Source organism: Apium graveolens, chromosome 4 (assembly GCF_009905375.1).
Source record: "Apium graveolens cultivar Ventura chromosome 4, ASM990537v1, whole genome shotgun sequence".
In the NCBI taxonomy this organism is placed as follows: domain Eukaryota; kingdom Viridiplantae; phylum Streptophyta; class Magnoliopsida; order Apiales; family Apiaceae; genus Apium; species Apium graveolens.
In genome coordinates, this window is record NC_133650.1 from 46,017,804 (window position 1) to 46,031,056 (window position 13,253).

At 31.7% G+C, this 13,253-nt stretch overlaps 4 protein-coding genes across 9 annotated transcripts; all 4 read left to right on the top strand.

The window, feature by feature from the left end:
• The first annotated feature begins 1,214 nt into the window (after window positions 1-1,214).
• LOC141717960 (uncharacterized) lies at window positions 1,215-5,015 on the top strand. 5 transcript variants are annotated; one of them, XM_074520264.1, is made up of 8 exons: window positions 1,215-1,336; window positions 1,722-1,875; window positions 2,793-2,852; window positions 2,972-3,049; window positions 3,154-3,273; window positions 3,389-3,445; window positions 3,577-4,454; window positions 4,680-5,015. In XM_074520264.1, the coding sequence occupies exons 2-8, from the start codon at window positions 1,740-1,742 to the stop codon at window positions 4,695-4,697; spliced, it is 1,347 nt and encodes a 448-aa protein (XP_074376365.1). In that variant the 5' UTR covers window positions 1,215-1,336; window positions 1,722-1,739; the 3' UTR covers window positions 4,698-5,015. The 5 variants fall into 5 exon arrangements, with proteins under 5 accessions (XP_074376365.1, XP_074376369.1, XP_074376368.1 ...); XM_074520268.1 differs by having other exon boundaries at window positions 3,577-4,181; XM_074520266.1 differs by lacking the exon at window positions 1,215-1,336 and adding an exon at window positions 2,012-2,172 and having other exon boundaries at window positions 1,737-1,875; window positions 3,577-5,015.
• A 356-nt stretch (window positions 5,016-5,371) lies between these two features.
• LOC141718524 (uncharacterized) lies at window positions 5,372-6,220 on the top strand. The gene is made up of 3 exons (XM_074520907.1): window positions 5,372-5,546; window positions 5,644-5,801; window positions 5,897-6,220. Exons 1-3 carry the CDS (start codon window positions 5,372-5,374, stop codon window positions 6,218-6,220), a joined length of 657 nt encoding a protein of 218 aa, XP_074377008.1.
• A 24-nt stretch (window positions 6,221-6,244) lies between these two features.
• On the top strand, window positions 6,245-7,066 carry LOC141718526 (uncharacterized). Its single transcript, XM_074520910.1, has one exon. The coding sequence runs from the start codon at window positions 6,245-6,247 to the stop codon at window positions 7,064-7,066; it is 822 nt and encodes a 273-aa protein (XP_074377011.1).
• A 1,984-nt stretch (window positions 7,067-9,050) lies between these two features.
• On the top strand, window positions 9,051-13,253 carry LOC141717961 (uncharacterized). Of its 2 annotated transcripts, none has more exons than XM_074520270.1 (6): window positions 9,051-9,407; window positions 9,521-9,617; window positions 9,694-9,815; window positions 9,915-10,205; window positions 10,299-10,391; window positions 13,124-13,253. In XM_074520270.1, the coding sequence occupies exons 1-4, from the start codon at window positions 9,302-9,304 to the stop codon at window positions 9,962-9,964; spliced, it is 375 nt and encodes a 124-aa protein (XP_074376371.1). In that variant the 5' UTR covers window positions 9,051-9,301; the 3' UTR covers window positions 9,965-10,205; window positions 10,299-10,391; window positions 13,124-13,253. The 2 variants fall into 2 exon arrangements, with proteins under 2 accessions (XP_074376371.1, XP_074376370.1); XM_074520269.1 differs by lacking the exon at window positions 13,124-13,253 and adding an exon at window positions 10,476-10,610.

Sequence of the window (13,253 nt, forward strand, 5' to 3'; positions counted from 1 at the left end):
AAGCGACTTCTACTATAACTTCTAAAAATTATGAAATAAATATATAAATTCTAACATGCTATAATATACCCAAGTACAAAAGCGGAATTTCGAAATCGTTACCCAAAATAAATTCTGATCACCCTGAAGAGATTATCTGATGTTTGAAAATATCTCCAGAAAAATCTGAAATTCATAACCATAGACATACACACGATGAAACGCCATGTGGAGTAATCAACACCGTCAAACTCTTTTTCTACGCCCAGAAAATAAATTAAAACGAAAAATATGCTTCGCAAATTTTTCTCCTCAAAACTTTGCAATATAAACGATCAATATATATCTAATTCCTCAAGTAACCCATGTTCACAATTACTAACTATACCCCTTAGTTAAGCCATGGTTAAGATATCCACAATTATGAAAAGGGTCATTTTAGTCTTTTCAAAACTAATTTTTCCACCCTGCCGGCTAAGCTGATGTCAAGCCCGCAAGTCAAATGATGTACCAACTATCCTTTGGGTGAACTGAAAACCACTGTGCTCATTTAATTTAAGTAAGTGTCATAAAATGCATGATTTAAAAAAATCAATTTTAAGTTTAAAAAATTAGTGGCAGTTTATTCCGAGAGCAAAAGCAAAGTAAACTTTTATATACAACTAAAAAAATATGCCTTAACTACAATTTTATTCAAAAATTGATTAAGCCTATTTATGATATTCACAAAAATGAAGTTAACGTTAATAAAGAAATTTATTCACCGGATAAATTTATATTTTTCATATATAAGAATAATAATAAAGATCTTAAGTTTGTACACAAAATATACAAATAATCATATATTGATTTAATTTATATGCACGCTTTACCAAAATTTAAATATGACCGAGTTATAACTTCATCGTACAAATTAATAATAATATTTATTTTAAAAACTTTTTTTAATGGTTATTAAATATTTAGGCAATTCATAAAAAATCAATTTCAAGTTTAAAAAATTAATGACAATTTATCCGGAGAGAGCAAAAGCAAAAATGAACTTTTATATTTAGCTAAAAAATATGACCTAACTACAATTTTTTCTAGAATTTATTAAAAAAGTTGAAAAGGCCTAATTATGATATTCACAAAAATGAAGTTAACGATGACAAATAAATTTATTCACCGGATACATATTTAAATATGCATAATCATGAATAGTGTGTGTGTTACACATACCATTAAAAAAACATGGTCTCTGGACCTTTTTTCTATTACAATTATCTATGCTATAATACACCTCCTGTCTGACGATCAAGTTTCCAGAAAGTTTCTTCTCACAAAAGCGTCATTCTGTTGAGCTACTCATAGATAGGTACACTGCTCATTTCTATCTTCTTCCTTTTTTGTTGATTTCTTTATAAAACCCAAATGCATTTTCTTCCCAATTGATTACTCCGACTGATTTGATTGAAAAGAAAATCTAAGTTTATATACATATACATTTATGCATATGTACTCTTTGGGTAATCTTCACTAAGGATTGTTTCCACTCAAACTTTTTAAGTATCTTAGTACATTAATTCTCTCTGTTTAAACATTTAGCTTGGAGTAATCACTGTAATACAACAAATTTTTCAGGGGTTTCCTCTTTCACAAGATGAAACTAAAATGAATCTTTAATTCAGGAGTGTGGCTTATATCTTTTAAGTAGGTTGAAGTGATTATGTACTGATAGATTTTCAACTTGATGGAAATAGGTAACTTTCACGAATTGAATGACGAGATCGGTTGATGCGGTGGAAAGTTCATCAAGAAAACGCAGTAGAGCCGGCAATAAGGATGCTTTTCCTACAAAGGAAAATGTCTCCCCAAATGTAATACCCAGTGAAAACCTGCTTGATAACAACAAAGGTACACTTGGTATTTTTGATATCAATGTTATCGTTCCAGTCATCAATTTTTGCTAGGTTAAAATAGAATTTTAATGTGAAAATGCATCCCGGTTGATTGTTGAAATAATATAAACATGTCAATAATGTATCAAAAGCAGGTCCTTCTACCATAGCTATAACCTCTGAAGATCCTACAGAAAACGTGGTAGACCCCGAAAGCAAACTAATCCTTTCATTATGGATAATAATGATATATCTAAATGCAGAGGTAGACGGCTAGAAGTTTTAAACAACAATCAAACTTTGACTATTGCAGGTACGCGTTAAACATTAACTCTCTAATTTTCATATAGTCACCCAGTTAAATATATTTGGAGACTCCCGTGAAAGTAAGCTGTTAAACCCTATAGACAAACGTAAATATATGTCATTAAAAACATGTAATAGTTTTTTATATTAAGTTGTAGGATATATTATAAAGTACTTCCGTAGTGATATTTTTTTGAGATTTAGTTAGTGTTTTATAGTTAATTTGTATAATGAGTGTGCGTACATGCTTAATCATTAGTAATCCCCCAACTCCAATCAATAAATGGAATTTCAGGCATTTGTCAGATATCCACTATAATCTTAGTAATTATCCCTCACATTTTATCAAAGATAAAATAACTAATATCATGCAAAGAGTGAAAATATACATGAGCTCATCACAAAGTAAGCTGTTGACTCCAACCGAGAAGCTTCAGTACATATCACCAACAACAAGTGATAGTTAGCTCTGTCATTTTATATTGATGTTTAAGACAAATTTTTTGTTGAAGTAAATATTTAGTCTTCCATTATCGAACAAAAATTCTTTCCAAAGTGATAAATTTTTAAAACTATATTAATGTCTTAGTGCTTTTTACTCATTTTATATTATCAATATGCATGCAGATTTAACCAGCATTAATCTATCAACTCCAATTGACCGACGAGATTTCACATCTTTTTCAGGTATCACTGCAAATCTTGGTAGTTATTTTTAACATTGAATTTATTATATAATTGTTATTGACCTTTTAAAATTACATATTTTTTTAATATCATTATTTATATGTTGAAATTAAATGCAGGCAGTGCACGACTGAATCTACAATCTGATCAGGGGTCGTCCTCTATATTTCGACAGAACTATGTTGCAACAGACTCAAGTAATTACAATTTAACACTTTTTTATCGAACTTTTACTGTCTTGCAATGAATAAATATTAAGAATGGTGACAACATTTTAATTTTATATTAAATATTATTGTAGATTGTACACGACTGAATCTGCAATCTAGAATATATGATCAGGGGACTTCATCTTCTTTGTTTCAAGATAATCATGTTGCAACAAACTCAAGTAATGATCAGTGTGAATATAACCTCAGGGGTAAGGTGTAAAATAATGCGATCAAATACATGTCTTCTAACAATATAAAATAATGTCACATGGCATTCAAGATAAATATTATTTAAATACACCTAAATGGGTATATTATGTGCAGATGATGTTATGGAAATCCCTACTAGTGATGGATATGCAACACATGATACTTTTGATGGTGAAATCCTTCTTGCATTAACTATAAAATGTTTTTTTTTGTAATATGCTTGTCATTGTTTATTTCGTTAACATTGTATATATAAAAAAATTGCCTCATTCCAAGTTTTCCCTCTGGATATTTAAACTTAGGACCACCAACAGAAATTTGTGAATTTTGTGGTGCACTCGTGTGGAAAGAAGAAAGAAATAATAAAAGCCAGAAAGGAAAGAAATGTACATTTTCAATGTGTTGCAAAGTTGGAGAAATAAAGTTAACTCCACCAAAGCCTACTCCTGCATATCTCAAATGGTTGATCTTTAACTCTGATCATTTTAGGCACAATTTTCGTGCTTACAATTCAATCTTCTCATTTCCATCTAGCGGAGGAATCGTTGATCATAATATTAATAAAGGTCGTGGTCTTTATTGCTATCGAATCAATGGGCAGAATATACACCTTCTTGGTAGTCTTCTTCCTCCAGATGGCAGGCCTCCCAAATTGTGCCAACTTTATATATATGATACAGAAAATGAAGTAGATAATCGAGTTGGTACTTTACATGGGGATTCCAACTTAGATCCAAATATTGTTGATGGTCTTATGAAAATGCTTGACGAGCATAATGAATTGACTAAGGGTTTTCGAATGGCCCGAGATCGATTCCAGGAATGTGGGTTGGAAGAGTTAAAATTAATATTCATATCTTCTAGATCTGCAAGCGGGCGTCCAAATCATATTGGACCATCAAATGAGGTTGGTGCTCTTTTAGTTGGTGCTTCTGATGATCAAACATGTGCAACAGAGCATGACATTATTGTACAAAGAAAAGAAGGTTGTCTTCATCGAGTATATGAAACTAATAAATTTTTTATGGCTTTACAATATCCACTTTTATTTCCACACGGGGAGTCTGGATTTCATCTCAAAATCCCTTATAATACCGTGAAGGGTCATCGTAAAAAAAAGAGAGAACATGTTACATTAGGGAATGGTATTCTTATGATCTTATGTTTAGGCTGTTACAAGGTATGCTCTGTTATTTAATATCTTTGTCAAATTTTGCACTCTATGCAAGTATTGAATCACTGCTGTAATAATACCGAATGATGATGTTTTCAGGTAGAGAATATAATTTATCTTAATAGTACTTCTTTTTTATAGAAAAAACACTCATTTTTTTAATTTATTGTAACTTTAATAATCAACACTATGCACATTTAACGCAAATATTGGTTTTTGCTTCCATTGTAGGTTATACACGACGATTAGGAGGTCGTTTGCATCAACAATACATAGTTGATGCGTATTGTGCCATCAAACAATATAGGCTGAATTGGATTCAAGATCATCAGGATACTCTTAGGACAGATCTATATAAATCTGTAAGAGATGCTCTAAGTCACAGTGATAATGATCAATACCAGGTTACACTTGAGTGAAGGATGGCGTGACGACCCAGATTCCTGACCCCGGATTTGGGGGCGTTACAATTAGTTACAAAAACTTTACATTAAACTTCGATTATTTTATGCAACGAATATGAAATTTAAGTACTTAAATCTTATACAAATAAAGTGTTAGATTCTTTATAAATATACAGTTGCGGATCTTAAAACACTGAAACTCATTAGTTGTGAAATTTCTAATTGTAGTTAAAGTAATATGGATTAAATTTTGATAGATCAGTTTTGGCGTAAAAAATGAAAAATACAGTAATAGCAGCTTAGTTCTTAAGCCAAGTCAAAGTAGAGCTTACATATATTATAAGATAGTGAAGGACATAATATACCAAATGATGAGTCTCTGCTCTAAAATATATTTATCCAATATAAATATATATGAATTATTTATGTTTGTTAATATCTTCTAAGTTTCGAAATTTACAAAGATTAAAACATACTCAACAAAGATTAAGTACAAATATCAATGGACAAAATTCTTCTATGAATAAGAAATATGTAGATGAGATTAAAACGTATCTTGATGGTCGCTATATTTGTGCTTCCGAAGCATCATGGAGAATTTTTGCATTTGATATTCACTTTAGAAATCCTTCTGTAGAAAGGCTGCCTGTACACTTAGAGGGTCAACGATATATTACTTTCAATGTTAATGAAAGTTTAGAAGATGTTGCTTTTCATGCTTAACATAGAAGGTCAAAGCTAGAGGCATAGCAAATAAAATATTGACTATATTCTATTTGTTTTTTTTGTAGACATTGAGAAGCTGTTGAATAATATTGGGAAATCTTTGAAGCACTTTCCACAAATGCCATTCCCCGAATCTCAGTACATGAACAATCTTGGAAATCCGTTAATTTTAGAAGAAATGTCTTATGATGTTCATCAGATGTCTATTGAACATTCAAAGTTTGTGTGCAATTTAAATCATGAGCAAAGAAAAATTTATGACTCTATATTGTATGCAATATATGCAAAGAAAGGTGGTGTCTTTTTTGTTTATGGAAGGGGAGGTTGCCGAAAAACTTTTTTGTGGAAAACCATAATTTATCGGTTAAGGTCGGAAGTAAGATCGTACTTCCAGTGGCATCTTCTGGAATTGCTGCTGTGTTATTACCAGGGGGAAGAACAGCACATTCAAGGTTTCACCTACCTTTAATACTTGATACCACCTCTACAGCTGGCATAAAACATGGTATAGAAATTGCAGAGCTCCTTCAAAATACGAGTTTAATTATTTGGGATGAAGAACCCATGCAACATCGACATGCTTTTGAAGCTGTTGATAGTTCATTGCGAGATATCATGTCTACAGTTGATAAGAAAAATTGAAGTAAACCATTTGGTGGAATAACAATGCTTCTTGGAGGAGACTTTCGACAAAATTTACCAGTTGTAAATAAAGGATCAAGGGCTGACATTGTGAATTCATCATTAAATAGGTCTATGCTTTGGGAATATTGTCACTTATATTCTCTTCATCAAAACATGCGCCTTCATTCTGGAAATTCAGTTGCAGAAAATAAAGCTATTGATGAATTTAACACATGGGTCTTAAGGGTAGGTGACGGCAAAGAAGTACATGAATGTGAAGATGATGATGAACAGTGTAATGCGATTCGTATTCCAGATGAATATGTTCTACATACAGATGGTGATAAAATTGAGGCTATTATTGATGCTACATATCCAAATTTGATGACCAATTTTTTAAATCCACAATATTTAAAAGATAGAGCGATTCTCTCGCCAACAAATGCTGTTGTTGATGATATCAACAAAAGAATACTTCAGAGAATTCCCGGTAAGTTATACACATACTTGAGCATTGATAGTATAGATGATGGGCCAGCACATGAAGACAATCTTGAATCATCCTTTCCAGTAGAGTATTTGAATTCTATAAACATTGCTGGCCTTCCTAAACATGAACTGGCCTTGAAAGAGGGTATAGTGGTTATGCTAATGCGAAACTTAAATCAGATTTTTGGCTTATGCAATGGCACTCGAATGATCATTAGGAAGTGTATGAAAAATACGCTTCTTGTGAGATTATTTCTGGAAGCAATATTGGTTCTATACACCTTATTCCAAGAATTGAGATGGCCCCAACAGATACAAAGTTTCCTTTCATTTTTATGCGACGACAATTTCCCATTCATATTTGTTATGCAATGACTATCAACAAAAGTCAGGGGCAATCGTTAGAAAAGGTTGGGCTGTATCTTCCAAATTCTGTTTTCTCACGTGGACAATTATATGTTGCTATTTTGAGGGTTACGTCTCCTACAGGTCTCCGGATTCTTATTGAAAAAGATAGTGGAGAAACGACATCTATCACTGATAACATTGTGTATGAAGAAGTATTTTATAATCTCAAAGGTAATATTTATTCATATATATTATTTGACTTTGGATAATGAATTATTTAAATATAATTTAACTATTTTTTTATTTTTATTAATTTTATTTGAGCAAACTCAAGAAGAAAAGACAGTTTCATGGGTGTATTTTGGACAGGCTGAACAAGTAGTGGACTTTTACAAGGATGCAAGTGCTAATTTGATCCAGTTCTACAATTTGATTCAAGAGATGATCAAGAGGAAGTTGTACAGGATGTTCATAAACTGATGGATTTGGAAGAGGTTCTCATGCAATGAGATTTAACTGAAAAATATTTCACTTTAAAAGTAGATGATTGATTTTATCTCATTGCAGGTCTTGAGTCATGCTGCTTTTATTCAATTTTATATTAATAATTTTTTTTCTCCTATTGTTTACCTTAATTTGAATTGTTAAGACATCTCACTCATTTTAGGGTATAATTATAATTATTTGAAGTGGGTTTAAGTTGTGCTTTAATATATTTTTTTGTTGTGTTTCAGGTTCAATTGTGTTTTTTGGCCAAGTGTTTGGGCTGTGTAATCTTGAACTCAGTCTTTTCATTTATATAATATTGACTTGCCAAAGAATGAGTATTTAAATAAAAATTATTATGTAGAGTACTTTTTTATATGTAGATGTAAATATAGATATATATAGAATTAGAGCTAAAAAGTAAACATAGAATATAGACTGATATATGTAAATGTAAATATAGAATATAAAATATAGATTTTAAAAATGTTATCTTATCCCACAAGTTAAAATTTACATTTTTTAATAAAAAACAAATTTAGTCAATACTTAAATATAGAAAAAAGAACATAAATGTAGCCCGGTTTCATGCAAAACTTTAATTTTCTAAAAAATCTGGATTTTATGTTTAAAAGTTTCAAATAAATAATTTATTCAGCTTCTACTTTTATTATAAATAATTCAATAACAAATCTTTTTCATTTTAAAGGTGCTCAAAATAACTAAAATAAGTTTTTATCAAAAATTAGAACTCTTATTTTATCTCAATACATGAATCTCACACTAAATTCCATTTTATGTAAAAATACATAAACATAAAAACTTAGATTTTAAGTATATATCTTACTAAATTCTACTTTTTTTTGGTATTATATCTCTTGAGAAAATATTACTAATAAAATATGTCATCTGCACGTGTACAGTAACAGAAATATGAAAGAGAAATACGTAGTATATAATAATGATCAACTATATTTTAAACACTGTTTCATCATCCAAAATGTTTCATGTTTTCGACCATATTCTCGAGCGTCTGACCATGTTCAGGGAAGATTAAAACTATGCTGGGGAATGTGAAACTTTTATGGGAAGTATATATTTTATTGAAAAATAAATCATATATAGATATATGTACCTGACAACCTACAATAGGTTGGAGAACATTAATGTTGTAGGTCTAGAACAACTTTTATGGGGACGTCTAAAAAAATCAAGGGAAAACTTCAAATATTTTGAATATCACTTTTTTCTAAAAAACGTTTTACATTCCTAGAATAATCTAGAATATTTAAGGTCATGTGTATATATAACTGGAGTTGGATGACTACACTCAACTTAATCAAAACTCAACTGCAAACACATCAACCTAAGATTTATGATGGTCTTGCTACCTTAAATAAATCAAAAATAACATGGCGGATCAAAGTTAGAGTGATGCAAATGTGGCCTACTCAAAGTAATCTTAACAAAAATTTAAGTGGATTTAATCTTATACTCTGCGATGAGGATGTAAGTCTTTTCTCTTTCATTTTTTACGTTGCAGTATGTGAGGCATATAAATTGAAAAAGAAAATAATACTATTATCTATGATGTGAACACCTGTTTTTTCCTTTTTTTCAGGAGCATCATATCCATGCCTTTATTTTGCCTTTATATATGTTATTTCACAGTTTAGTGTGAAAGAGGCCTATGGTAAACTAAAACCTGTATTCTCTAAGTATAGTATAAGTTTTTTGGATACAACAACTATTGCGGAGGTAAAAGAAGATGATTACATGATTCCAATGTACAAATTCCAATTTGTTGATCTTGAGGACCTCGATCAATATGTGAAAGAAACATCCAAAAATGAGAAAGAAGAATTGCCTGAATTTGCTATAGGTATGACTCTTATTTCGACAAAATTTTCATCCTTTTCATCTTTTACCCCCTGACTTTATTCATGATAGCTCAATATGTTATTGCATGTGTTTCTTAAAAATATTTTAATTCAGTTATAATAGGAGCAGTTGAAGAAATGGAACCAGTGAAAAAAACATCAACAAAAATTGGATTAAGAGATGTATTTAGATTCAAAGTTACAGATGGAAGGTAAATCACAAAAAATATATTTGTATATTGCATTTTTTATTTAGGAAAAGTAATATGTTCATCTCTTTTCTTTTAGAATTTCACATAGGGTAACGGTGTGGGGTGATGATGCTATTGATCTATGTAAGAAACTTGAAAAAGAAGAGGCTAAGACTACTGTAATTATTTTGACAAACACAAAGTTGTTCAAATCAAATGGTAAATTTATAACTATCCTATTCTTTAATTTCTTGGTGTTCATTAAAATATTGGCATAATATCTATATTTTATTCTTTCAATTTACCTTTTTTTTGTAGCAAACATTTATATTAGCGTGCTTCCCCCACCAAGATTCACATCAACCTAGAAGATGATGTTGTGGTTGCAATGAGGAGCAAGTATCACATTTTGTTATGTAATTTATTTGAGATAATTTAACTTTAATTTTAAATATTAGTTTATTGATTGTACGTACAACACTGTATAGATTGGAAGAATTAGGTTATAAATTGGTACAAAGTAAAAATACAAAGGAAGATGATGTTATTCATATGGAAATGTTGACCATTAAAATGATGAATGAAATTACTGATAAAGCTTACATAGAGGTAAAAATTTTAATTTTATATTTATCATCAAATATTATAGCTTCACTGAGTTATGTGTAATTAACTGTTATTATTTTAATTTAATTTTTGTAGAGAGAAGTACTTTGTCGAATTCAAGTCAACAAAATAGAAGAAGACACTTGGTGGTACAACAGTTGTAGCGTGTGTGAAGAAGAAGTGACCAAGGTAGAGGGAAATTTTTTTTTTTTTTTTGCCAAGGAAAATGATTTTATTAATTCAAATCACTCAATAATACATGTTGAAAATCAGAATGGACAACTCCACTCCTCCAAATACGGTCAGCTATAGAACAGCTGAACCTCGCCAAGTAGTGAGACACCTTGTTCGCTGAACGTTTAACAAAACGAATAAGCACATTACGGGCTTTTAAACTAGCCAATAGCACTCAACATTCTTCTATAATTCTCCCCAAGTAAGAGAGGCTCGCAGTTGAAGATCTGATGGCCTGTACCACCTGCAGACAATCAGTCTCCACTTCGACACCTGAATAATTCGACTCCTTAATCCAGCTCAAAGCTTCTCTAACGCCAATGGCTTCTGCTATCTCCGGAGCTACCTTTCCCTGCAGACACTTCGATCGTGCTTCAATCAACTGTCCAACATTATCTCTAGCCACGAAAGCATAACTATACCTGGTTAAGTTTTCAAAAATAGCCGCGTCAGTGTTAACCTTGACTCTATCCTGCTGTGGTAACTTCCAGTGTTCGTGGCCATCGTCTTGAGTCATATGACCCAAGTAGATGTCGAAAGACTTATCTTGAACACTCCTCCATTGGTCAAGGACAGATTTTGCTGACTCCACTACTTCACTCACCTGTAAGCCACGCTGATGCCAAACTAAATCATTACGATTTTTCCACAGCATCCAGCTGATCATGACAATCAATTGGACTTCGTTCTTCTTATACCTCTGCAGTACTTCTTTGAACCAGTCTGAGAACACATGAAAACCACTGTCGACACCTAACAGTCTTGCATAATTCCAACATTCCTGAGAGAAAGAGCATGTTACCAGAGCGTGCATAACTGTTTCTGCATTGTATTGACACACTGGACACCACAAATTCACCCCCACTATTTTGATAATCAAATTATCCTTAGTAGGCAAAGTTCCAGTTATTGCCCTCCACAGAAAGTGTTTAACTTTCGGTGGGATTTTCAAGTTCCACAGTCGCCTCCAAAAACCAAAATTATCATCATTGTGGTTGTTCTCCTTACTATCCCTTAAATACCCATAAGCACTCTTTACAGAATAACCTCCCATTTTTTCGAATTTCCAATACCACGTATCATTCTCATTGGAACAGATAGGAATAGATAAAATTAAGTTCGCATCTCTCTCTTCAAACACATCTCGCACAAGGTCCTGATCCCATTGATTCGTATTTAAATCCATTAGATTTGATACCCTTGCATTGTGTAGAGCTTCACTCCTAGAAACAACATAAGGGTTAATAATATCTGGTAACCAAGGATCCTCTTTAACAATAATACTATCACCCCGACCAACTCTACAGATTAGGCCTTCCTTCATAAGGGTTTGAGTCTCAATTAAACCACGCCAAACATAACTAGGATTGCCCCCCGCTTTAGCATTAAAGAAAGATCCTTCTGGAAAATACCTTGACTTATACACTCTACTTACCAACAGATGAGGCTGATTAATTATTCTCCAGCTCTGCTTTCCCAGCAGCGCTACATTGAAATCTCTAATCCAACGAAAACCCAAACCGCCTATGCTTTTACTCCTACTCATCTTTTCCCAGCTCATCCAATGTATAGGCCTCTCCTTGCTACGACTAGCCCTCCACCAAAATCTACACATAATCTTCTCGATATCTTGACACAATTCAATCGGTAAAAGAAAAACTCCCATTGCATAATTAGGAAGAGATTGAGCTACCGTTTTCAAAAGAATTTCTTTACCCCTTTTGACAACACACCCTTATCCCACCCTTGCACCTTTTCCTGCAACTTATTCTTTATAAAACCGAAAAGAGCTGTCTTCTTTCTATGCATCAGATTTGGAAGACCCAAGTAAAGACTATTAAATGCTTTAATTGTCCAAGAGTGTTGCCTGTAGCACAGAAAAGGTATGTTATGCATACTTTTGTTTTCATATACACTGTGTGTCTTTCTAAAAGTCTAAAAATGTGTATCATATGCCAGCTTCAAATTTTAATTTGTCTGTAGTATATTTTTATTTTAGATATTGTGTTGACTAGATAACTTAGTGCTCAAAATTAAAAGTATACAAATATTAAATGCACTTTAATTTTTCTATATTTGGGTATAACTTTCACCAAAAGAAATATTAATTTTATATTTCATGAAATGTAAAATAAAAAAACTTATACAAAAATCAAAAAGTTGTATTAAAAAAATCATTTAAGTATGATTTTGGTCCTATAACCATAGACAATCATGTAATTTATATATTATATAAAATTATTTAATTGTGCTTTTGGATTGCGTATAAAATATTTTAAAAGATACAGGCTGTGCATTTTAGGTGAGGATGATACAGAAGCATGTAATATTGTCCTTCTTGATAAAGCAATGAGAAGAATGGTTGGCACTACTGCCCCAAAATTGATAGCAGCACTCATTAAGAATGAAGGAAAGGGTACCGATTTCTCAGACAGTATTAAAAATATTGTCGGGAAGGAGTACACACTTAACATTGTTATGAACCCAGACAATATTCTAAATGACACTTCCATTTACTACGCTTCAGATATAGTATCTGATATTAAATGTACAAATAAAATTTCCAGTTCAAACATGACATCTATGAGTTTGACCCAGGTAATTTATTTTCAAGAAAAGTTATCTTACTTCACAACTCAAAAGCACTACAACTATAAAATTAAGTAACTTAATTTTGATATTATTAGGCCCTTGAGTCGGAAACAGAAACTGCCACCCCGGGGACTGGAAAATCGTCAAATAAGACGCGATTGAACTCTGATAAATATGAGGAAGAATCTGATGAGATCAAAAATCAGTTGTTAAACAAGAAAATCA